Consider the following 24,731-nt stretch of genomic DNA (forward strand, 5'->3'; position numbering starts at 1 on the left):
AGCTCCCTCCTCTGTCTCATCACACTTCGTCCTGTCCACCGCCCGAACCGCCCGAAGGACTACCTCCCGCAGCAGCTAGTGGTCAGGCTTCAAGTGTCTGAGGCCAGAAATTGGATCTTTGCTTATTGGGTGTACTTCCCTCTCCTCTCGCCCAGACTCCAAAGATGCCTCGCCGAGGGTTAGGCAAAAGCAACAGTCTCGGAGCCAAACTTCCCACCAGGGAAGGTGCCTTTTGGGTGTCACGGTGGCTCTGCCCAGGAGTTCCCAAGCTGACTCGGGATGCAAAACAGGCGTAGAAAAGGTGACCTCTATTAAGCAAGGCCGCCTCGAGTCTGTGAGAGCCAAGCGGGGGTGCGGCCTCTGCAGAGGTCGCCCCAGGTGAAGGCAGGCGGACTGGCCAGCGGCACTGGGCTTTGAAGAACAGGGAGCAATCGGGTTGCTTGGCGAGAAAGCGGTCTTCTCCATGATCTTCCAGGAAGAGGGGGAATGCTCAGCTCCCTCCGCCTGCCTGTCCTTTGAAAACAGGGCACAGAACCCAAGCCACAGAAAGGCAATGGGTGGGGCAGCCTATTTTCTTAAAGGCTCCCCACACGACTCTAGGGGCAGCTGGGCAGAGAGCCTCTCTGGTCGACAAGAGCTGAAGTTGCTCAAACCAGTAGCCCTAGCATCACAGAATAAACCCTCAAGATAGGGGGGCCCACTCGTGCAGTCTGGGGACAATGAGAACAGCCTGGCCAGAATGAAGGACACATTTTAATTCACGATTTAACTCCAGGGAAGAGAAATGCAGGAGGAAGCAGTGGTTCCCCATGCAACTCCCCCCCCCCCCCCCTACGCCCCTCCTCCAGGGAGTGCAAGCCATCTTGAGGGAGTGGGGGGAGCAACAAGGAGTTCTGAATTCCTTTTAAACAATCAAAGATGCCTTGAAACACAGCACTTTCAAAAGAAAAAAAAAAAGTGCCGAGGCCCTCACCGTGTCCCACACTGCTGTGGGAGGCGGCTTGAGAATATCTGCAATTTCTAATTTCCCCATTTAATCCAGTGGAAGAACCGTTTTTGAAGGGACCTGCTGCTGCTGAATATTTCCGAGTCAGAAAGCGTAACCCAAGTGGCACTGTCAGGGCTCCTGTCGGCTGTAGCTGCTCCAAGCTCAACAGGACCATCTTTGACCTGTCCCCTAGCACTTTCCCTCTCTCTCCCTCATGGGAAGTCCCAAACTACAATTGCCAGTAGCACAAAACACTGGGTTGCTATCCACTGAACTCCATCTCATAACACAGTGGCATCCAATGATGTCACGTGTGAAGGACTAAGAACGGGCAGAAGGCTCTCCTTCAAATGGGGGAGAACAGGGAATTCCATACCGACCCCTTGTCAGCTCAGCTGCTGAGAGACGGGCAAATCAACTGCTAATGTCCCCTAGCTCCTCAAGAGACCAGATTCGAGGAGGAGGTTGAGCTGCGAAACATACAGCTTAGTAAGTTACAGAAGGGAGAGAGAGGTGAGCTTTCTAAAGGCCAGGTGTTAGGTCCACGGTGATTTTGGTTCAACCAGGAAGCAGTTTGGTAAATGAATGGAATGGGAAGTAAGAGATCACGCTGCAGAGGGCGTACCATATGGGAGAGGATATAATATCTCAGCTGACCCTGAACACTCCACAGCTGAGAGTTATGGCCTCCACTGACAGACAGGAAGTCCAGGACTCAGTGAGGGGCCCTGGGCGCTTTGGATCCCAGCTGCCTGGGGCCTGGACTTCTGCTCCCTCATCTGTACAATGTGAATGATGTCAGAGGCCGCTCTCCAGCAGCTCTGTGCTGTTACATTACACAGAACTGTAACTCATCTGTCCACATGTCTGCCTCCCAGACTGGACTGTGCACGGCTCGCATTCACCTCGATACCTCCAGCGAGCCGAGCGCTGGGCGTGCGAGTGTCAGACTGCCGAAGGCACGGACAGACTGCTGGTATGAACGCGAACCCTGTCTGCAACACAACACTGAGAAAATTACCTCGGAGAGAGAACCAAAGAACACCCCGGAAATCTAACGTTATACATTAAATGCATCCACATGGCTGGCCACCGCTCTGAAGGTTGAGCAACCCTAGAATGTAAGCTGGAACCACGAGAAAATGGTTGTTACATGTCCCCAAACAGCAGGCCTGCCAAAGTCCTAAAAGAGTTAAGGTACTAGTAAAACAAAGCAAAATCTTTACTGAGTGCTTTTAAAAAAATACTACGGGTATTCTGTATTTTTCCACTTTAAATATAATTAAAAATATATATATATATATATTTTTTAAATTGATTTCTGAGAAGGGAAAGGGAGAGAGAGAAGCATCAATGATGAGAATCATTGACCGGCTGCCTCTTGCACACCCCCTACTGGGGATCAAGCTGCAACCTGGGCATGTGCCCTTGACTGGAATCGAACCTGAAACCCTTAAGTCCGCGGGCCAACAACACTCTATCCACTGAGCCCAACCGGCTAGGGCTAAAAATAATTTTTTAAAAAACCTCTGAGACTAATAATAAATAATCCTTCTTTAGTTTACTGCTTAACTTTTAAAGACAGAAAATTATTTAAGAAGCCAAATGTAACAACTTAATGTAGCATAGGCGCATTTCAAGAGCAGCGGTTTGCAATTAAAACACACACACACACACACACACTCTCTCTCTCTCTCCTCTTTATTCTCCCCAGAGTGGCAGTGCTGCAAATGAGAGAATTTCTGGAAAAAAGAGCCGAGAAGCGGCCTGTAGTGTTCTGAAGCAGACGTGGCATCAGGGAAACCACCACTCAAGCACACAAGTGGCATTTTGTGATCAAATTTATTTTTTGTTTAAATTTCATTTACTTTGTTTTACTGTAATTTACACAAGAGACTGCCAAGTAAACTAGATATTTTACATTCACCACACATTCCCTCAAATCTCCACAGTTGTTAGAAAAACATTAAAATCCGTGCGCTGGGCTCTCGTCTCCATGTGCGCCCCAGCTCCCAACGATGCCACAGCTGCCAGCGAGAGTTACGTTCATTAAGAGGAGAGGACGAGACTCTTTATTTCACAAAATTAGCAATAATCCTCCTCGCATCAAACACTTTGCCGACAATGATTATGCGATGACAAAACCTATCTTACAACAGTGCTCGGAGAGTAAACATCGGTCTTGATCCTGAGTACACAGAGGACATACGCCAGGTGGGGCCGGGGGCTGAGGGTCACGGCGTCACGAGGCAGCAGACACCCTTGTCTGAGTCACCACGGTCACTGGGGTGGGGACACGGGACACGTGGGAGAGAGAAGTGAGGGGTGCAGGGCAGGACTGTCAGCGAATCAGACTGCTAATGTGATGTGACTACAGGGGCTGGCGCGTTGCAGGAGGGACTGGAGGTTAAAGAAGACAGTTTGTAACCTGAAGGCTTCAACAATATTCTATTCAAGCGTCCAGGACTGACTGACTGACTGACAGGAGAAAAACTCGATTCGGACAAAGCAAGCTGATAAGTTCCTACCTAGCTGTCCTTCCTTTCTTTAAAACAAAAAGGGGGCAGCAGCTCCTAACCAGCACTTCCATGCTGCTTGTTCAGGGCGTGTTTCAATGACCTTGTACTTGAGGGCACGGCCAAGCGGGTGGGGGTGCACTGGGCCCTCTGCAGGGCCTCCTAACCGTGTGCAAGCAGACCTCACGCTGCCTCTTAAATGCTTCCTATTTCAAAGTCAGTATCTCCTCCTTAAAGTGTTTCAACATGAAAAGAGCAAAACACCATCCCTATCTACACTCTAGCGCGTAAGCTGTGAGGAATCGAGCTCATTTGCATAGTTTCCAAGCAGTAATTTCAGAAAACAGTCTTTTCCAAAAAAAGACTCGGCGGAAGCAGTGCACTCCCCGTTCTTCTAAACAGCCTACAATGCTATTAATCTCTTCATCAATTTCTTTGTTTGCCTAACAGGAGCCTGAACATTGTATAGTGTTTATTATACACCACAAACATCATCTCCGTTTTTTGCTATGTCTGATGTAGAAAAATACTTGAAATTTAAAATACAAAAATCCAATAAAAACCGGATTTTTCTTTTAAAAGGATTTTGTCCCTCAGGGCAAACAGGTAAAAACTGGCCTATAACTTCACTCCTTACTAACAGATATTATCCAATTTGGCTGTGAGATAATGACCATCCAGAAATAAATCGTTATATATACATTCAGCGTTTACAGTCCACATACACTGGAATACCAACACATTTTGAATAATTTTTTTTTTTTGTGGGAGTCAGTTGCTTATGAGAATAAAATAAAAATTTTAAGAGACTAATTTAAAAGAACAGAAAAGTAATAAAAGGCTATATATATACACATATATTTATGTATGTATATATATATATTTATTGGTCCACAACTTGACATTTATGAAACATACCAGCTAGTATTACACTGCAGTCAATTTGTCCATTAATGGTATTACTCTGATTATTAAAATCTGTTCCAGGTATATATATTGAAAATATTTTCTTTTGCATTCTTGCTGAAGATAGGTACAGTACTTTGGAGAAATTGTACTAACCCTTCAGTATGTTTATATGTACATATATACACAAGTGTGTGTATTCTGATCTGTAGCTCTACATGCGTTTTATATACAGCTACAGACATACACACACAAACATATATATACACGTGGCTGGGAAGCTGTGCATGTGAGTCCGCAGTCACAAGCACGGCACGTGGCTGGGAAACGCCAACACCGCGAGATCCTGGTCAGAGTCTTCTTCACTCATCACTGGCTGCACTTGTGCCCCTCACTTGACCTTGATTACGTAACTGCAAGGAAAGTGAAAGAAGGGCAATGTGTTAAAGTTCAGAGAGATGCCAAAATGTTAGACAATAGCTTGTTGCACACATTCTCCTGAAAACAAACAAACAAAACCTTCCATGTATTAAAACTTTTGACAGAAAATGGACCCCAACTACTGCCTTTTAAAAATTTAACCTCTTGAAGATTTTGGTCTTACTAATGGCGTAGCATTTTGTTTCATCGGAGGGAAAATAAATGAGAAGCGAATACAAATCACAGAAACTTAGAAGAACTTAACAAAAAATAGTAAGTTGAATTTTTTTTTTTTTAAAACGGGAACACTGAATTTAAAGCAAGGGCGGGGGGGGGGGGGCGCGCAGAGATCCTGGCAGGGTTCATTCATTCTTATTTGGTACAACTACTACTCTTCACTACTGAACACGTCAGGTCTCCCATGTTCTGTAACTACAGAGCAGGTATCACATGTAAGGGCAGTAACGAACTACAGTGGAGTGACAAGAATGTTCTGTCTTGTGCTTTTCCTCAATAAACACCGCAGTTCAATGTTAACAAACGACAACAGCGTACTGCCAACTTTTGTTTATTCACACTGGTTTCAATACTGGTAGATTTTTGAGGCTCTTTTATCCCCTCTAGAAAAATCTCTAATTTGAGGAAATAAATTTGTGCTAGAGGAATAAGACCATAGACATGTTTTACACTGCAAATAAAAGCCAAAGTAAAAAACTAACTATAAGATAATTGGAGAGTCAACATAAAGGATGACTTTCTGGTGTTCAGGAAAAAAAATTCAACTGAAATGAATTATTGAGGTTGGCCCTTATGGTATGGGATAAAAAGTCTTTGGCTTAAAATGCTTTAAAATATTTCCTTACTAACCACTAAAGGTCAATTAACTGGCCATCGACAGCTGGTTTCTAACCCAGTAACACTAAGAAGTAGTTGGGGATTACTAAATCCAACTTGTCCCATTTTTATACAATAGTGTTTACTGTCAATTTCTAAATTACAATCTCTTACATTCCAAAACTTAAACCACATTTAACACTTAGCCTCTGCTCATTACTAAAAAGGTATTGGTTTTCAAATATCCTTTTTACCCAGGTCTTCACTTACACAGTTGGATATTGTCTCTGACCCTACAGGGGACTCATCTAGACATCAGCAGCCGACGTGCCTCGGACGGAACCCTTCTTACGCATCTAAACGTAAAATAAAATCATGAGCTGCTGAAATCACAGACTCTGCATCGGGTTAGTCAAGCAAGGGGAGAAAAAGACCTAGAAGAGATTGTGAAGTGACCACTGCCTGTTTATAGCCATTTCCACACAGAGAATGAGGTTCTGAGGCCCTTTTCATAATCTTGGTCTAAAGAATATGTTGCAAAAGGATTTTTTTGCACAGCATAAAAAATGTGTGCCTATGCTTGAATCTAGGAAACAAAAGTCTGCAGACTGATAATGTAAAATTATCAAAGGCAGCCAAGGGAAAATGAACCGTTCACCAATGAGGTGAGTAAATGCCCGGATGGTCTGGCTCAGACTTCTATAGTCCCTGGACCAGACAGGAAGCCATGAGGAATGGCTACCTCCGTGGCTTCTGAGAACAAGGTCCCTCCGAGAAGTTCTTTATGGGAAGTTTCTTGAAAACAGGAAAGTGGAACGGAAGAAAAAGCCAGCACAGGAACAATGTATGAGAAACAATGAAGGACAGACGCAGGGATGCATCAGAAAGGATAGGCATTCATAACAGTAACCTATAGACAAGTAAAAGCCTCACTGAGAAAATTAAGGAAAAGAATGAACAGAAAAGGAATAAATACAATAAACACATTTCTAAACCTCAACCCTTCTCCCCCAACCCCACAGAAGTGCGAGTTGAGAACACATGTGAAAGGTTTGCTCAAAGCATTCTCTCCGTTGCTTTGCCTAAACCCAGTATTTCTCTGTCGGATTACGGGCAGCGGCATTCCTCTCATGCCTAACCTCTCAAGATGCTATTCCTTCTCTACAGGGCCAAAAGCCATTTGAAAAAATCCAATTCTTAAAATATTTCAGAGTTAAGGAGAGAAGCACAATGTATCCAATTCTATCATCAGGTGTCAGGAAAACAGGACCTCGGGAAAGGGAAATTCCTCCTGGCGAAGAGAAGGTGAAAGCCTTAAGCCTCTTCAGGAGGCGGTGCTTTCTGGGTAGGCGGTTTGGCCTAGAGGCATGCTGCTGCCCAGACTCGGCAGATGCTCACGAACCAACTATTAGATGTGGAACAGAGCATCCCTCACCCAATGACTAGGGCAAAATAACTGAAATGGGATTGTATGTTCAGATGATCAGCACTTGATCTGAAATTTGCCTGAAAATGCTGTTGAAATATGTACCCCCAACCCTGAACCAATGATAGATTCCTACCAACTTCCTGGGGGAGTTAGGTTGAGTCATGTGGGTGCAATAATGATGACAGCTTCTAATAACATGGCCTTGCAGGGAGAAGCGGCGGAGACTGCAGGCTCCCTACGTAGGTGGGAGCGAGTTCCCACCCCCTGTCAGGGCTCTCATCGTGTCAACATCGGGGCTGTTCTGTGTTCAGGTAGCAGGAGACTGAGAACTTGTGAGGGAAGCAGGAGTACCTCCCTGGGGGAAGAAGAGGTCTCAGCCAAGTTCCATCCAAGGGGTCCAGAGACAGGCAGGGTTCAGAGCCCAACCCAGGGAGGGCTCCCCCCATCACCCTGCAACTGTGAGCGCTCATCCTCGCATTATGGCCAGCTCCTCAACATCAAAATCCAAACAAACAAAGCCCCTTCCTGAGCGTTCCAACCAATAAAATAAGTCTGTTTTCTGTTCTGTCGTGGTGTTGGTAGATCACTTTTGGAGATGCCAAAGGTGTACCACGAGTTTAGTGAGAATGAGTGTGACCATGCTGCTTGCTTTTTAATGTTCGGCTGACAGCAGCTGCTCACAAGGGCGGAGGAAGAGCCGGCAGGGATCGCTGGGGCCTGGACTCCTGCAGGGAGTGAAACTAGGCAAGGAGGAGAGAAGGGATTCAAAGGGCGGTGGTGGTGGGTGCCTCTGGCTGAAGGGCACCTGACTCCTGAGTGAGGGGAGACGGAAGCGAGTAAAGTGGGTGAGCGGCATGGGGAGGACAGGACATGCCCATGACGTACGCTGGCCTGTTTACGTATTTTGGGGGCCAGCCTAAAACTAAGGGGGGAAGCGAGTCCTCCATGCTTGCCATCCGATCACCCCATTCCCAGATCCAGAACTCAGGAGTCAGACTAGCAGTACAGGAACCTGATGTCAAAGGGGCTTCCATTGTCTGGCCTAGAAACCGAACCCCAATTTATATTGTTTTCTCTATGGGAAATCATGTTCCAAATTTCAAAAAATCAACTTAAAACTTTTGGAACAAAATCCATTCATAAGTTGGAGACTGGCTAAAGTTTACTTTATGTATAAGATAAGGTTAAAACATGTATTACCTTATAAAGAAAGTATGTCCTAGTCCTTTCAGGAGGTTTGTATAAAGCTAATTAGAAGCAGATCTGCCGTAATCACCAAAAGTAAGCAATTTTAAACAGATTCTTTACGATGCTCCGCGCCAAATAGATTTCTTTCTGTGCCAAAGAACCTGATTTGCTGCCACTCTCGTGTGATTAAATGGAGTTCCTGCCTCACACACAGGCATTTGTCAAACACTCTCGCCTGCAGGGCTTCCAAAACGAAGACTGCTGGCAGGACTCGGGGTGACTGCATGGAAACCGCTAGCCTACCCTGGACATTCCTGGGGCTCATGTCCCCTGGGGGACCTGACTTTCAACTGAAAAGAAGTGCAGCCCAGAGCAAAAGCAAAGCAGACGCGTGCAAGAGGAAGTCGAGAAGAACCTGTCTGTGGGAGAGATGGGTGCTCAGGCACTAAAGGGCCCGCTCACTGGTCCTGGGGAGGAGGAGCTGGGTGGGTTTAACTTTGAAACATGGCAGGCTGACCTCCAGGCCAAGGATCACCAGTATTTCTGCCTAAAGCTTAAAAAGAAATGATTCCTAACTAGTTGTGGGACGGGAGGAGGCTTTTCTGGAATCAGTGATAAAACCACTCCTCTTATCCTTTCTACAGAAGAGGTAACTAGGACTTCCCGCACTAACATTAGTGACTCACTGTGATGATAGCAAAATGAGCCGAAGGCAACTTGGCCTGATAAAGTGGGTCTACAAGGACGGCAAACCTGACCCCATCAAAGAGAACTGATGCATAAAAAAGAATTTACAAACAACTGGACACCTTACAGGTAACAGGTTCTAAATCAAGAAAGCTCTAGTCTACTCTTATGAAAAGATGCTCAACAAAAGAGAAATCAGAACATGTGAAGAGATATTAGTGTCTGAAAACTTGATTGTGACAAGGAAATACAGATTAAGGAATGGCTTCTGATAATACTCTTCTTAATGCTAAGTCTATACTTACTAAGCACACACACGGTACTAGAAAGGAAAATTAGGGAATTTCCACAAAACAGGAGGTCTTACTGTTTCTAATTCTTTCTGGGTTTCATCTTCCATTCGCCTAATATCTTCCATTGTCAGATCAATCCACTTGTCAATCCAACAGAAAAGCTGGCGATGAAAGTTTGTAAATATCCTTTTTTCTTGCTTTTAAAACAAAGAAGAAAAGTAGTGTAAGATGGTCAATCTCTAAGATTAATGACACATGAACTTTATATGTCCCAATTAACACATGACATCCACATACACTTGGTTTGAAAAGACTACTATGTCGATTGGTGGAATTCTTAGTTTCATACCATTACCATTTTGTAAAACAAAATAAGGATTTCCTTGTGAAATGTGAAAGAGTCTCTCCTTGCAGAGGAAGTATGATTTACTGGAAACTGAAAAAAATGTGATGAGTACATGTTAATCCTGCATAAACTCCTGCTGGGCCTGATTTATTATTACCTTTTCTAAATGTCAATCACCAATGGTCAACTCAAATTTCTAACTTTTCTGTAATTCAAAGGAATACTGTGAGGTGGAATACAATAACATCCTGAGAGAGGAGTCCCGGGCTCTTGGAATAAGATGTTTTATTAAATTAAGAATTATTACATACACTCCGTTAATTTTTCTACTCTAATGTTACTGCCCATATATATATGTATATATGTATATATAAATAAACCATATATATAATTAGTGATTTTAGTTGCTGGATTATTTTAAGTTTTATTAAACTTTTCCAAGGAGAGAGAAAAGTGTACTGGAAAGTGAGTACTTTACTATTTTTGGACAGCCTTCAACTTTTACATTTTTTCCCATGAACAGAAGGGACTTCATCAATTATATGTGTGACTTCTATTTATCAGAACTAGATTGCTAATCTATTATTATGATCCAAGAGGAAAGAAGGAAGCCAATATTTACAGAGTGCCTACTGTGGGCCAACTGTAAGCAGGCCCAAGAAGAATCAGTTTCCAGACTTTAAGATCCTTTTTTTTTTTTTTTTAAAGCGTTAGAGCAGTTACAGTTTAAAAGTAAAAAAAATTATGGTGAAACTCTGCCACTGTAAACCGTGTGGGTTCTAGAGATACAAAAGGGGCTTTTTTATAATGATAATGGAAACACATTCACCCTATGGGAAAAGTAAATACCAAAGAACTTTCCATATTCCTTCTGTGCTTACAACCATGTCTATTTTTACACAATTGCAGTTCTCTCCTCATTCTAGATCAGTGGTTCTCAACCTTCCTAATGCCGCGGCCCTTTAATACAGTTCCTCATGTTGTGGTGACCCCCAATTTCATTGTTACAAATTGAACATAATTAAAGTATAGTGATTAATCACAAAAACAATATGTAATTATATATGTGTTTTCCGATGGTCTTAGGCAACCCCTGTGAAAGGGTCACTCGACCCCCAAGGGGTCGCGACACACAGGTTGAGAACCACTGTTCTAGATCAGTTGTTCCTGCAGCTTTCACTTTAATAAAGAAGTCATAAAAAAGGTGATTCGAATTTGGATCCTCGGATTGTTACCCTAGATTCAGAGTGTAGCTGTTCTTAGCGAAGACCCCAAAAGAAGACAAGCCACAAAGGAGCGCAAAGCACACAAGGAAGTGTATGTGCAGAGAGATCTGTGGGAGGGGTGAGGGGCATCGAGGTGAGCTGGGACAAGGAGCGCCTCAAGGGGCGAGGCCTGGTCTCTCCCTCCAGCCAATGCTGAGACACCACGCCCCCTGGAGCCATGCTGTACATGGACAAGGCTCTCTACAGAAGAGCAGGGCTAACCATCAGGAAAGCACTTTGAACAAAAAATGTTATAGACTTGCCCTACCGGTTTGGCTCAGTGGATAGAGCATTGGCCTGTGGACTGAAGGGTCCCAGGTTCAATTCCGCTCAAGGGCACATGCCTGGGTTGCGGGCTTGATCCCCAGTGGGGGGTGTGCAGGAGGCAGCAGATCAATGATTCTCTCTCATCACTGATGTTTCTCTCTCTTTTTGCCTCTCCCTCCTCTCTGAAATCAATAAAAATATATTTTAAAAAATGCTAGTCTTCCCTAAAGCAAGCTCCTTAAAACCTCTGCTGGCATCTATCAGTGCTGTTTCTAGGGAGAAAAGAAGGGCAGAGATTTGATATAGGAACAGTGATCTTTACCTCATTAGACAAAAGAAGTGGTAACAGAGCAAATATCCCATGAATAGCTAAATTTAAATCACTGCAGTTTTAACAGACTTTACCTTCTGAATGAAGTTTTCTACTTTGCTCTGCAGCCCCCACCACTTGAATTTGATGGTCACCAGCTTATAGGCACACATCTGAGGACAGTCAGGGTTGTTTGCCAGCTCCTTCTAGATGAGGAACATTGAAAAGGGGAAATCGTGACTTCAATATTTATGTTTTGATGAAAACTGACTGCTGTGTAATGACATCACAGACATGCATGAAGAAAATTATACTCTCATCTGTGTGTTTGACTTAGGTATTTGGATATTTGAAATCTTTTTAGCAAAAGCAGCCGAATTCCCCCCCTGCAACCCTCCTTCCACAGACGAAGTTACTTCCTGACTCCACAGTTTAATAGGCGCATTGCTCTGTCTCAAATTACACTATTCAGATTTCATATTAAACACCAAATTCTATTCACATCGTATCCATAGTGAGCCTTTAATACGTGAGTGTTCTCGTAAAGCCATTATCGTACTCCCACCATGAACGTGCTGCGGCACAATAAGAAACGATGAAGTTAGTTGTCTTCTGTGTCTTCAAACACTGGCAAGGGGGAGGCTGTGTTTTATTAGCTGAGGTGATCTCAATGGAAGGGGGATTTCCAAAGGGAGGCAGCAGCAAAACTGATCTGCATCAAGTCTTCGAAGGCAAGTCCCAAACATCCGGACTTTAATATCCACAAATGATTACACCTGATAGTTGAAATGGTGAAGTCAGGGAATCAAATCAAGAGTTGTTATGGTTAAAAAAAAAGGGGGGGGGGAGACATATATATATATCTATGAACGAGGGAGAGGGGTAGGTGGGCTATTTGGATTAAAAGGGACTAAAGAAACAAAATGTAATGTCTACAATTTACATTCCCAAGAAAACATAAGGGAGCAACAAGAATTTGGATCCTCAGGTTATGCCACCCTAGATTCACAGAACTTTTAGATTCAGTCAAAAAAAAGTTTAATTATGTATTTGTGTGGAGAGAGGGAGAAAGAGGAAAAATGAGAAGAGAGGGGACGATAAATATGCCAAAGTGTCAACAACTGTTGCATCTACGTGGAGGTGGTCACAGTTTTCTTCTTGCAGCTTTCTGGCTAGCTCTGAGATTTCGATTAGGAAAACTGGGCAGGGCGAGGGCAGTCCATGGCACTCCTGACCCCTTCTGTGACTCCGTGCAGGCTCCTGCCTTAGGAGGTTCCACAGCAGCACATTCATTTCATGAGGGGAAGAGGTGACAGCAGGGTTGAACCAGGAGTTCGCAGCACACAGCTTCCAAGGTGGTGTGTACAAAGACCAAAAGACTCCCGAGCTGATCCAGAAGAGGGCCTGGGATGGGCTCACAGCAGCAGGCAAAGGCAGACATGGTCTTACCTGCAGGGCTGAGTTGAGCCCAAAAGGCAGGTTCTTATCAAAGAACCACCGAGAGCAGAGAGGGGCTGCAGGTGTGGTATAGGGAAAGGGCCAGTCTGTAAACTCTAAGCCCCAATGCTGGTGTATTTACAAGATGAAAGCTACTTCTCAAACCCAACTAAGGCAGTGTATGTGCCACGCTTAGCTGGTGCAACTCAAGGGCATAATACATGTTAGTTCTCTCTCTCTCCCTCATTCTTTCATAGAGTCATATTTACCACTTTGAATTTGAAAAAAAATTAAATAAAGCTTCTTGAAAGCGTAGAAAGTCGTGTGCAACACTACGGGGACCCTTTCTGTAAAAACCAAATTATTGAGTGAAAAGATAAAGCAGCCTTTTCAAGGGCTCTCCCCTTCCTCACCATTGTTCTCAGCCTCACACCGCATTCCAGACATTACAATGCCAGCATCAGTCAGTGTGCCACTGTCACTTCCTGTCAGTTTCAACTCACTGGCATATCCCACTTTCAATAAGTTCGTTGTATGAACAAATATGCTTTCTATTTAGCCACATATACATGAATTCCAAAAAAAAAATGATGAATTTCTAGGTCTTATTCTAAAACCTCAAGATTATTCTTCATTTGTGGAATCATAGCACCAGACCCCATTCCCCCTTTCACGCCCCAAACTCTCAATAATGTTCCAGTTTCAAGTGAATTCTAAGGATAAGATGTATGAAAAAATCCTACTTTGGTATTATTAATAGAACTCAATGTCCTATAAAGTCCCGAATGATTGATCAACTTTTCTCAGAAAACCTCTTCTGTAGTAACAGTTCATCTTCTGAATAATGAGCTGGTGCATGACTTAAATCAATGGGGTAACACCATAAGCATGTAAATAAGATTATTACATACAGCAAACCATCCTTTTCCAGGTGAGTTCTATGTCAGCAGAGGAACTTGGCAAGCGTATCTCTATTCTTCCATGATTTCCCTCCCATAAAACAGAGTTCCACTGTGAAAATTCGGTAAATGTGCACGTGCACACACACACCCATACTTTATGAACAAGTTTAATTCAGTTAAGTGTTAAGTGGGTGCCATTTACAACCCAATCTGTGCTAGGTGTTGCCAGAGGACACAGAAGTGGCTGACAGAGAGGAGAGTAATTATGTTCATAAGCAATGATAAAACCACTACTCTTGGTGCCAACCACCTCCCAGAAGAGCCGCCCTTCTGTTGTGGGTGCTTTGGCACTGGGCAAAAACCACATATTTGCAACTGCCCACCCCCCTCCCTGACCCGCAAGGACCCACGCTCTCCTGTGTGCCTTCCACAGCACACAGATAGCTCCTGAGTACCCAGCTTTACTGAAATAATGACAAAACCGGTCTCTCGGAGATCATTTTCCAATAAGCAATGAGCCAGTGCTGAGGTCCTCTCTAATCCAAAGAGCATCGCTGAAGACCTTCATATGAAACACAATTTGGATATCTGTAGAAGACAGCGCTAAGATACACCTGCCAGCCCTGACCGGTGTGGCTCAGTGGATAGAGCATCGGCCTGTGAACTGAAGGGTCTCAAGTTCGATTCCGGTCAAGGGCATGTACCTTGGTTGCATGCACATCCCCAGTGAGGGGTGTGCAGGAGGCAGCTGACCGATGTTTCTCTCTCATCGATATTTCTGACTCTCTATCCCTCTCCCTTCCCTCTCTGTAAAAAATCAATAAAATATATTTTAAAAAAAAGAAAAGATACACCTGCCAAACAGTCCCCGTTATGCAAAGTCACTTCCTATGTAAGGTGGGCAGGGTCCTTAACCCCTCTGGGCCTCGCTTCTCTGTCAGTAAAATGGAAGGCTGGGCTCTATCACAGCGTTCCATTCTCCACTTCCATTCCTTCCAAAGTAGGGGTGAGTGAACGGAACTACTCCTCAAGAGTCATGGTCAGCCCAGGGCCACAGGTGGCAACACACATGGCCTTGACATCCAATGTCTTGTCTTAAAACGTCCTATGATTTTGTCTCCTCCCCCCCGCCCCGCCCCCAACCCTCGCCGATATTCCTGGGCTTATTAACAAAGCCCCCTGCCCACACACTCTGGCTGAGTCCTCTGTTTTTCCATGATTTCCAGATGCAACATTCCAAGGCCCTACTCAGTAGGGACTGCTGACACTGTAACTCCAAAGCCCAAATCATTAGACGCCTTGTGCTAAATGAAAGCCTTGGGTATTTCTAGTAGGACATTGACTCTTCAAAATTCTCCCACCGTTTTATAAAAACAGTAGGATCAAGCATAAATTTAGTTTCTTTCTAATCAAAGAAGCTACATTTAATACAAACAAGCCCATATCAATCTTGGGTTCCAAGAACAGAGCATATATGTGGCTTCAACAATTACCTACATAGTTTCTCACATTCCTTCCAGTGAGTCTGGCAGACTGCTCAAGTCAATTACAGCAATACTGGTAAATATTCAGTGATAATGGCCTGTAACGTTTGGTTTAAAAACTGTAAGTGATAGGACAGGACAAAAAAGAACCAATTCTCTCTAAGCTATCTTCCCCAAATCTAAAATGTATAGTCAGTCTCAATCTGCTATTTGTTTTCCATCTAACTTACAAGTAATTATTTAAAAAAAAGTTCAGCCCTGGCCAGTGTGGCTCAGTAGTTAAGTCCCATGCACCGAGAGGCCGCCAGTCTGATTCCTGGTCAGGGCATATACCCAGGTTTCGGGCTCCATCCCCAGTAAGGGGTGTGCAGGAGGCAGCTGATCCATGTTTCTCTCTCCCTCTTCCTCTCCTTCCCTCTAAAATCAATAAAAACATCATATTTGAAAAATAAATAAATAATAAACTGCCTGCTGCCTTTATTTCTTGGCCTAATTCTTTACAGTATAAATATCTCACATACTCTCTAATACCCCCATGAGAAAGCTGAGGACATAGAAGCTATATATTTTTCTTCAATTATTATTACTAATATATGTGATAGTTGAGGTCTCATCCAATCTTAAAAATGACACAATTTATCTGTTAGTTTGAGATATGATCTTAAAACAAGGGATTAGATAATAGATAAAACAGAAAATAGTCAAATTGCCCAGATGCAGTAAATAAAGGCTAAGAGAATACGCTTGGCCCCATCTTTCTGGGGTGGTATAATACCATGTAATTAAAAATCTCAAAGCTGTCCATATCCTACGTATACCATATACTTTTAATCTGGTAATTCTGCCTTCAGAAATGTATTCCAATTCATCAAATAAGAAAATAACAGCACTGTAGATTTATTTATAACAACAAAAACCTGGACTTATTAAACTCAACATGTACTGAAGGAGAGTGGTGAGATACCTCATAGGCCTTCCAAACAATGGCCTGCTATGCAAATAGCCAGCAGAAACCATCTTTTAAATGAATGATTAACAATGTAAAAAAGAACAAAAAAGCTTAATATGAATATAAATAGGTCTATGTTATAAACACAACAAAATCAATTACATGAATCAGGAAATATAAGTAATTAAACAGTGAGCCTATCATTTATTTTTATTCTCTCCTATGTATAATTCATTTTCAAAACAATATATAAATATCATTATGTAAAAAAAAAACTAATATGCATAAAAAATAAACGCTTAAAAACTTTTTGCCCTCAGCTGAGTATTTTAGGACAAAGATTTACTTTGCTCTAAATTATCTGGGTAATATTTCAAATCTTTATTCTTCTTTGACTATAAACAATATGTTTTCCTGCCTTCCTTGTTTTGGATGTTTAATAAATCCAATCTAAACAAAATCAAGCTGAAAACTGAACTAAGATCTTTAATATATAACTTTAGTCCAGTCCATATTTAATTTTTCCTAATCTTAAACTTCTAAAGCAAAAACAAGTATGTATGCAGAGTAAAATATAATCAACTCTCAGAGTTATCAGAAATATTCTTGTGGGGAAAAAATGCATAACTTTTAAAATGCGAAAAATCTTAATGGGACGAATATTTGGGATCCCCCCAGCCCAATCAGAGCAATGTTCTAGGATCCATAGAACCCAAAGGGGCTCTAGGGTGTCTCCCAGCCCTCAAGAAGGCTCACTGCTGGGGGGCAGGACAGCTTCTTCTAGGGCCTTAAACAATACATATGTTTTCCCAATCTTTGCTCTTCATCAATTGAAAAAAATAACCAGAAAACAGGCAAAACAGGGTTAACACTCCTAATCTACCAGTAAATAGAATTATTTTGCTGATAAACACAGGAATTATATAGATTAAAGCATAAAAATTTTAAAGAATAATTGAAAATAAAAGGTATTTGAAAATGTTTGGTTACCAAAAGACAAGAATAATCAGAAATTCTATAAAATGAAAACCATGGGCTAACAGAAGAACCCAAAATTATGACTCATCTCTGCATAATTTAAATTTCATCTGTAACATAGTTATGAAATGTTCCCCAAATTGTATTTATTTTGTGTATTCACTGAATTCCTTATATTTCACATTTCTTACTATAAATGAAGCCCCGAAACTCAAATCATGTTTTCAATTTAACGACACATATTAGGTTACTCTGAGGTATGTGGATGAGGCCTAGGGGAGAGTAATGTATACTAAAGCCTCACAACATAACTAAACAAAACCCAGCATGTTTAACTGGAATGGTGAGCAATCAGCCCTGTTATCCACAAGAACTAGTTTCTTGTATCTATGACAAAAAAATATACACAAATGTAAGAGAATAAAAAAAAAACAAACAACACAACCACAACCAAAGGCATTCTGAAAACTCATTTTCTAAAAATAGTCTCTCACAGTCTTCTGCTACATATAAACTCCCCACACACAGTTTCTTACTTAACATGTATGGGGATGAAGACGGAACAGGTATATGCCACATTCAACCAAAGGTAATACTTTGCGAGGACACAGCAGTTTCTGAAAGACTCCCACTCCCTTCATATCTTAATTTTTCCATTTAAGAGAGTCTGAATGCTCAATTTCAGCTGTTGATTTTGTAATGTAAGTTTCCAACCCAGATTTCACTAAGCAAGTTAAAAATAAATGATCTGCTGGGGCTGTTGCCAGTACACGCATCAGTAAATATCAACACAAGATTATAGAATATATGTGAAATGTGTGTACTGCAATTTCAAGCAAAACCCGATGCCCCAACTCACAGCCATTCCCTCAATTCTGTTTAGATTTTGCTAGTCATTTTGATAGACCTACACCGGACATATATTCTCTCGAAGTATATGGCAAGTCCAACATTTGGTTTTTATTTGGTTTAAAATAGTTACCTGGAATCCAGTAAATACTCAGTATCCACTCTGAGCAAACATCTGTGCTAGATAAGCTAAGTCAGACACAGAGCCTATGGCTGGAAATTCAGTGAATAATGTGGGACGAACACAGGAGGCTGGGGAAGGGAGACAGAGGGAAGACATAAACCCTCTCCCAGACACAAACACACCAAGTGCCATGAGGTCATCAACAAAGGCCCCCAGAAGGGTTCAGAGGTAGAAGATTCCTACCTGTTTGGGCAAATAAGAAATGTTAAATGGAAGAAGTAAATGTGAGATCAAGTTCAAAAGATTAAACCAATTGTACATTAAACTAATGTCACAAAAATAAGCAAACTGAAATTAAGGCAGGAAAATTTACTGCCCGTGAGAAGATCATCATGCCCATTTTCCATGTCTCCAAACTTAATGTTTTTGGAGCTCACACCCATTTTACTAATAAGAACGCTGACATGCTTCATGCTTGTGTCCAATTACTCTAGGAGTGACACTATATACAAGTGAAAACACAAGTTCACTCTTTAAATAAAACTCATGAAGAAAACCTGATGTCCCTGACAGTGTCAGTAAGACACTGCAAGAAGCCCAGCCTGCCAAATCCCTTCTCGAACCTGAGTAAGACACTTCATTCCTTCAGGCCCAACTCCTTCAGTTCTGCCTGAGAACAGACACATTTGTATTCAAGGTAAATCTAGAACTCATCATGTACTGCTCCTGGGCACTTAGCTTCTTGAAGACATGCAACAGTGTTTTTGGTGTCCTCCATAGGAGTTGCATAATTTATACTGTGTTAAATGCACATTTAAAACAATCAAATTAAAAACCTAGTTGTCAAGTCCAACATTTGATTTTTATTTGGTTTAAAATAGGCACTCAAAATAATCAGCCATGTTTTTTAAGGTCTGCTTCATCTATCTATATATATATAAAAGCCTAAACGACTGAACGACCAGTCGACTGATCGCTATGACATGCACTGACCACCAGGGGACAGACAGTCAACACAGGAGTGCGCTCCCACAGCCAACCTTCTACAGCCCCTCCCCCTGGCTAGCCAACATCCTGCGGTCCTGATCGGCTGAGGGACCCCACCCGCGCACAAATTTGTCCACTGGGCCTCTAGTTAGATATAATCCATGATGTGGTCTAATCAAGAAACTAATTATTAAGCTTCATTATACCACCCACTATGGGATTTCAAATGTAGATTAGAGAGGGAACAGCTTTTAAAATGCTTTCACATTCAATAAAACAATATATATATTTAAAATGCCTTCACATCCTTCCTGGGAGTCACAGCCATGTGTAGATGAAGACACAGGAGAACACGCTCAGACTTTCCCTTGGGAGGCTACCAGACAAGGGCAGTGCTCATTAGCCTCTTGAGGACTCTCTGGGCTGCTTTCCTGCTGGTCTAAATCTCAAAGAGATCTATCTCCACAGCTACGTTCCACCTTCTCCCACACCCTCCCCCCCCATTTTATTCTACCAATCACCAGCCAACAGAACCTTGTGGGTCACCGACAACCAAGCCTTCCACCTTCTTTATACAGATACGAGGTAGGAAGAGAAAGAAGTCTTGATAGTTGGGCAGGAAACACATTAGCATTCCTAAAATCCACACACACGGCTGCCCTCCACTGGCTTGGAGGATCCAGAATGGCTTTTCCAGCAATTATGAGTCTAAAGCGTGACTGAGCAGGTAAACAGCATGACAAACTGTTTTTGAAAGGCTAAGCTCCAACTGCCAGAACTGCTGCTGCCCAGAGTTAACTAATGCAGAAGAGAAATGGGACGTGCCTTATGATAACAATAATCAATAAAAAATAACGCAAGAATAAACTGTTTTCGCATACTCACAACTGTAAACCTATTTCTGCCCCACCCTGTATAAAGATAAAAGTCATGCCAGGCCAGTGTTGCCCAATGGTTAAGCGCTGACCCAGGAACCAAGAGGGGACCAGTTTAATTCCCAATCTGGGCACATGCTCAGGCTGCAGGCTCGATCCCTAATACATTGTGAAGGAGGCAGCTGATTGATGATGTTCCTCTCTCATCGATGTGTCTATTTCTCTATCCGTCTCCCTTCCCCCCCCCCCCCTCTCTGTCAAAAAAAAAAAAAAATCAATAAAAACATATTTTTTAAAAAGTCACAATTTCTGGATCAGCTTCTTTATTTGACCTGACCCCCTTGTATCCCAATATTCAGATACTGGCTGAGTCTTCTGAGAAGTGTCAAGCTCTGTAAGGGCGAGGTGTTTTGGCTAAGCCTCTTACAAAGACTCTTACACGCCTGACTGTTGGCTATCGTATATATGTAGACCCAAAAGCTTAAGTCTTCAGAGGCATCTGGATTAAATGAAGGAAGAAATGAGGCCTTGCCATAGGATAAAAATGACATCATAACCTTCAAAGGTGGTGTTTCAATTTGTTAAAATGACAACTCCTCACCAGATCAGGAGGCAAACTGGAAAACTAAAGGAATCCACATGTAAGTTGTTTTTCATAAACCATCAGAACAAGTAGTCATACCAATGCCACGACACACACAAAGCCTCCCAAACATAAACAAACCCAAACACGCACACATGCACACACACATGTATGTGAAGTGCTACAGAGAAGCAAGACATTTATATCCACAGAAACACACGATCCAGCCTGAGCAAAAATCTTTATCAGGTGATAAACTGCTCTCCTTTCACTATGCACAGAGTCACTTCATCGAGGGTTAAACCCTAAATAACAAAATATAATTCGTGTGCTCAGGTTTTTGAGACTCTTATTTTCAGAGGGAAAATGAACACACAACTAAAGCCCGCATCTCTGAGTTTTCAGTTTTTGAAAATTAACAGGATGCATCAGACCTTAGGCTAAAATAAAAAGGCCTGTATTCTTAACCAGCATGGAAAATCTTAAAATCTCCCTGGCAACCCCATATGCCCTGCTAGCGAAGGCTTTTAAAACTGTGTGGCATTTGCTTTAGGGCCAACCATTAACCACATAACCACGGGAGGTAAAGACAGGTAAACCAGGATGTATTTGACAACCCCCAGATACTAGAACCAGGGAACCCCTGGATACTAGACAGAGAAAAGGAGTGACTGTCATAAATAGGATATCACAGCTATTGATCTCATCAACACCAAGAGATGATGAGGGCTTTTCATGGTGACAATGATAAGAGCTACCACTTACTGTGTACCTCCTCTCTGCTAGGAATGGAACATTCATTCATTACTTCATCTAGTTCTCACAACAACCCTGAGGTAGTTATCAGTATCATTCCCATTTTAGAGATGTGGAAGCAAAGGCAGAGTTAGGATTAAGTTATTTAAGTCCCAGCTTACATGGGTTCTTAATGGATCTCCCTAATGCCACTGTCACCTACAAAGCCTCTCAACACTGGATACACGACTGGTATTGACAGGAATCACCAAATTCTGACAAGCCCCACGAATACAGAAAAGCACACAATTGCCATGATATGACACAGCATAAAAGGTGTAGGCTGGTGATCTGGAAACGCCGGATTGAGTCAGATTCCGCTACGTAGCCACACCTTACACATCTCGGCGGATAGCACAGAATCAAGTTTCCTCTACAACTACTACCCGTGTTTCTCTGGCCAAGTTTCCGATCTATGAAACCAAGCAGTTGTGCTTACCCCACAGGAAGGTTGTGAAGATTAAATACGACCTTGTATAGTGCCTGGCACCAGGGAAAAGTTTTTCCCCCTTTCCAGTCTGGTGCAGACAAGCGGTAAATACTGCAATAATTCAGAAGGAAAACACCACCGTGGGGTAAGTGAGAGAGTTTCCCAGAGAGCCTGAGGTTTAACTAGCTGTGAGTGCACTTTGGAATTTGTGCTGTTAAGGTGGGTCTCTGCTGAGGGGCATCGACGGCCTTCAAAGCTGTGAACGATCGGGAGGCACTTCCCCAGGAGCGCTCTCTCACAGTCCTGGGGCAGTGGGTCCAGATGGGATTTCTTCTTCCTTTTTGCTTTAACTCCCATGCATCCCTCCCCTCCTCTCATATGGCAGAAGTACAGAAATCTCCACCTGTCACCTTCCCCAGTGCTACCTTCAATGCCACCATGAGCACGTTTAGTGACAAGTAGAGGCCCCTGGGCACGGATCAGATCAAGCCAGTCCACAGGTTCCTATTTTTCTATGTTGTACTATCAGCTAGTCATCCTTCTTACTCTATTTTTCCTTCACAGCAGTAAACAGATGGTTTAATTAGTTAATCTTGATTACCCTAGTTATTTCTAATCATGGTAATTCACTGAAATTCAGTTAAGCAGTAACTCAATTTAGAAGAGTAGCTACATCCACCCTCATTGGGCTAAAGTTAACAACCAAGAGGCAAATGGGTAGAAAGGCATGACTATCAGCCAGCACTCTCCCAGAGAAATAATAAGCTACTGTTTAATAAATACCCACACACAATGGGGGGAAAGACTGCAATATTACAACCTGAAACAACAAAATTCCCATTATTTCTAAAAACTAAAGCTATTCTAGAATTTTAAATAATCATAATTGATAACGACAAATCAGTGCTGGTTACAAAGGTAAAAACTGTACATAAAGAGGGAATGAAAATGGTACTCCAAGTTCGTAAAGTTTGGAAATTAGGTAAAGTTAAGTCATAGTGCCAAACTATCGTGCCTGTGATAACATTGGTTAGGCGTTCCTACAGCCAACACTTGAGCCTAAACATAATAGCTGACCATGTAATGTAGCAATGCTTTTCAAGTTTACACTTGAAACACGGATAATTTGAAGAAAATTCAGTATTTAATTCACCTCTGAGTCTCAACCCGATGCCCTTCATTCCCTGTAAAAGTCCTGTCAACAAGAGAGTTATTACTTATTGGAGCAAGACGGCCTTTTCGAAGCAGAAGACGTGGCAACCTCAGAAGCTGTCCACGGCTGCTGCCTAGCCCGCACTCTCCTGCAGAAGGCTGCCATTAATCTCCTAAGACTCCTCTGAAGTCCACAGCTACAAGTCTGGGTAAGGGTAGGGATTTTTTAAAAACCCACTAGAGTACATTTAGATCATGCATACTGAATTTGTCCCTTGATTTGTAAATTACAAATATCACTTCCTGGAAATTAAGTTAAACGTCTCTAGTCATGGCCATTAAACTGGGAGAATCTGGAATTGAACTCTACCCAGCGAACAAATGTGAAAATAAGATCATTATGAATCATTTTCTTTTAGAAGAAAGTCAGACTCATTCTTCATTTTAATTGACATGCAAGACAATCTACAAAACGGTCTGACGCCCATGAAGAGCCATGCAATGGGTTACTTGTGGGGCTGTTACACTAATCCTCTCCCTGCAAGCAACAACTAGCACCTAGACAGATTCGTTTCTAAGTAAAATCCTGTTGGTGGGAAATCTGCCCGGGGCAGGTTTAAGTTCCTATGCTCCTCTTCTCCTGTCAGATTAGCTATCATAACTTGCCATCAACACATTAAGCCTTCTGTAAAGGTTTGTCATTCAGTTTAACGAATGTCTTTAAAATGCATTATATTTCTACGGCAATTTAAATGATTACCTGGACATTGCTTTTCTTACTTCCCTGAACAAAATAAGGATATGCTCTTTACTAGAAAGCAACTACTTGCCATCGCCATTGTTCTCTGGTGTCCTGCTTTCCAAAATGTAACTATTAAAAGGCCAGGAGCATAATAAGCTTGGGCAAAGGGAGCATGTTCAGTTTTCACTAAGACTAAATTTAAACTAGAAACGCCCACTTAACATGGATTTTTGTACTGCTTCAAGTCTCCAAAGAGAACAATACAATCCCCAAAGACGAACTCACTTGTCTCTGTTAAGAGTTATCAGAATAGCATTATGCCGAAAGTGACACTCTGGCTCGGTCCTGTTTGTTAATGCAACACAGACTTGCTGGCCAACTGCAACTGGCTGTAAGTCCTTATCACAAATAAAACTATTTTGGTGCCATTTCTATTTTTCACTTAAACGTCACCAGCTCTCCCAGACTCAAGCCCTGTCAAGCGTTCTGTTGCCAAGACTGCCTGTCAGAAAGGTCAGCATCCAGTACCTTCCAGTTGGGTCCCAAAGGGCCTCTCTTGGTCTTGGCTGACTGGAACAGTGCTGGGTCTTCATCAGCTTTGTAGTCCTGCAAAGCAAAACAAAGTCAGAAGCGGAGAAGAAAACCAGAGAAAATTCTTTAACTTTGTCAGAACAGCGCTTTGCAGCTACTGGTACACATGACAGCAACTCATGAGGCTTATTGTGCTTCTGTACAAAATAAAAGTAGAAAAACACTTCTAAATGACATTAAGTTTTCACTTTGGTTCTCTCTGTTTTAAACTTTTACCTTAAGGCAAAATGACTACATAATAAAAGGTAATAGAAGTCTTGACTAGCTGTCTACTGGTTTATTGGAGAGCTATCTCCAAGAACAAATCCTCCAACATTTTTCCACAGTTCCAGCATTTTAATATACGTATCATATTCAAAAAATAAAACATGCCCATTCAAGTTTCACCAATACCCATAGGTGAT

General features: G+C 42.3%; 1 protein-coding gene across 1 annotated transcript in view; it reads right to left on the minus strand.

Moving 5' to 3' along the window:
* Positions 1-4,268: 4,268 nt before the first annotated feature.
* PITPNB (phosphatidylinositol transfer protein beta) overlaps positions 4,269-24,731 on the minus strand; it is a 58,575-nt gene continuing 38,112 nt past the window's right edge. The window contains exons 8-11 of the mRNA XM_081113784.1: positions 24,265-24,342; positions 11,545-11,655; positions 9,336-9,458; positions 4,269-4,823 (exon numbers count right to left, since the gene is read on the minus strand). Of these exons, the coding sequence (XP_080969910.1) occupies positions 4,773-4,823; positions 9,336-9,458; positions 11,545-11,655; positions 24,265-24,342 (363 nt within the window). The 3' untranslated portion in view covers positions 4,269-4,772. The remainder of the gene's footprint in view (positions 4,824-9,335; positions 9,459-11,544; positions 11,656-24,264; positions 24,343-24,731) is intronic.

This window comes from Myotis nattereri (genome assembly GCF_964212035.1).
Source record: "Myotis nattereri genome assembly, chromosome: 19".
NCBI lineage: Eukaryota > Metazoa > Chordata > Mammalia > Chiroptera > Vespertilionidae > Myotis > Myotis nattereri.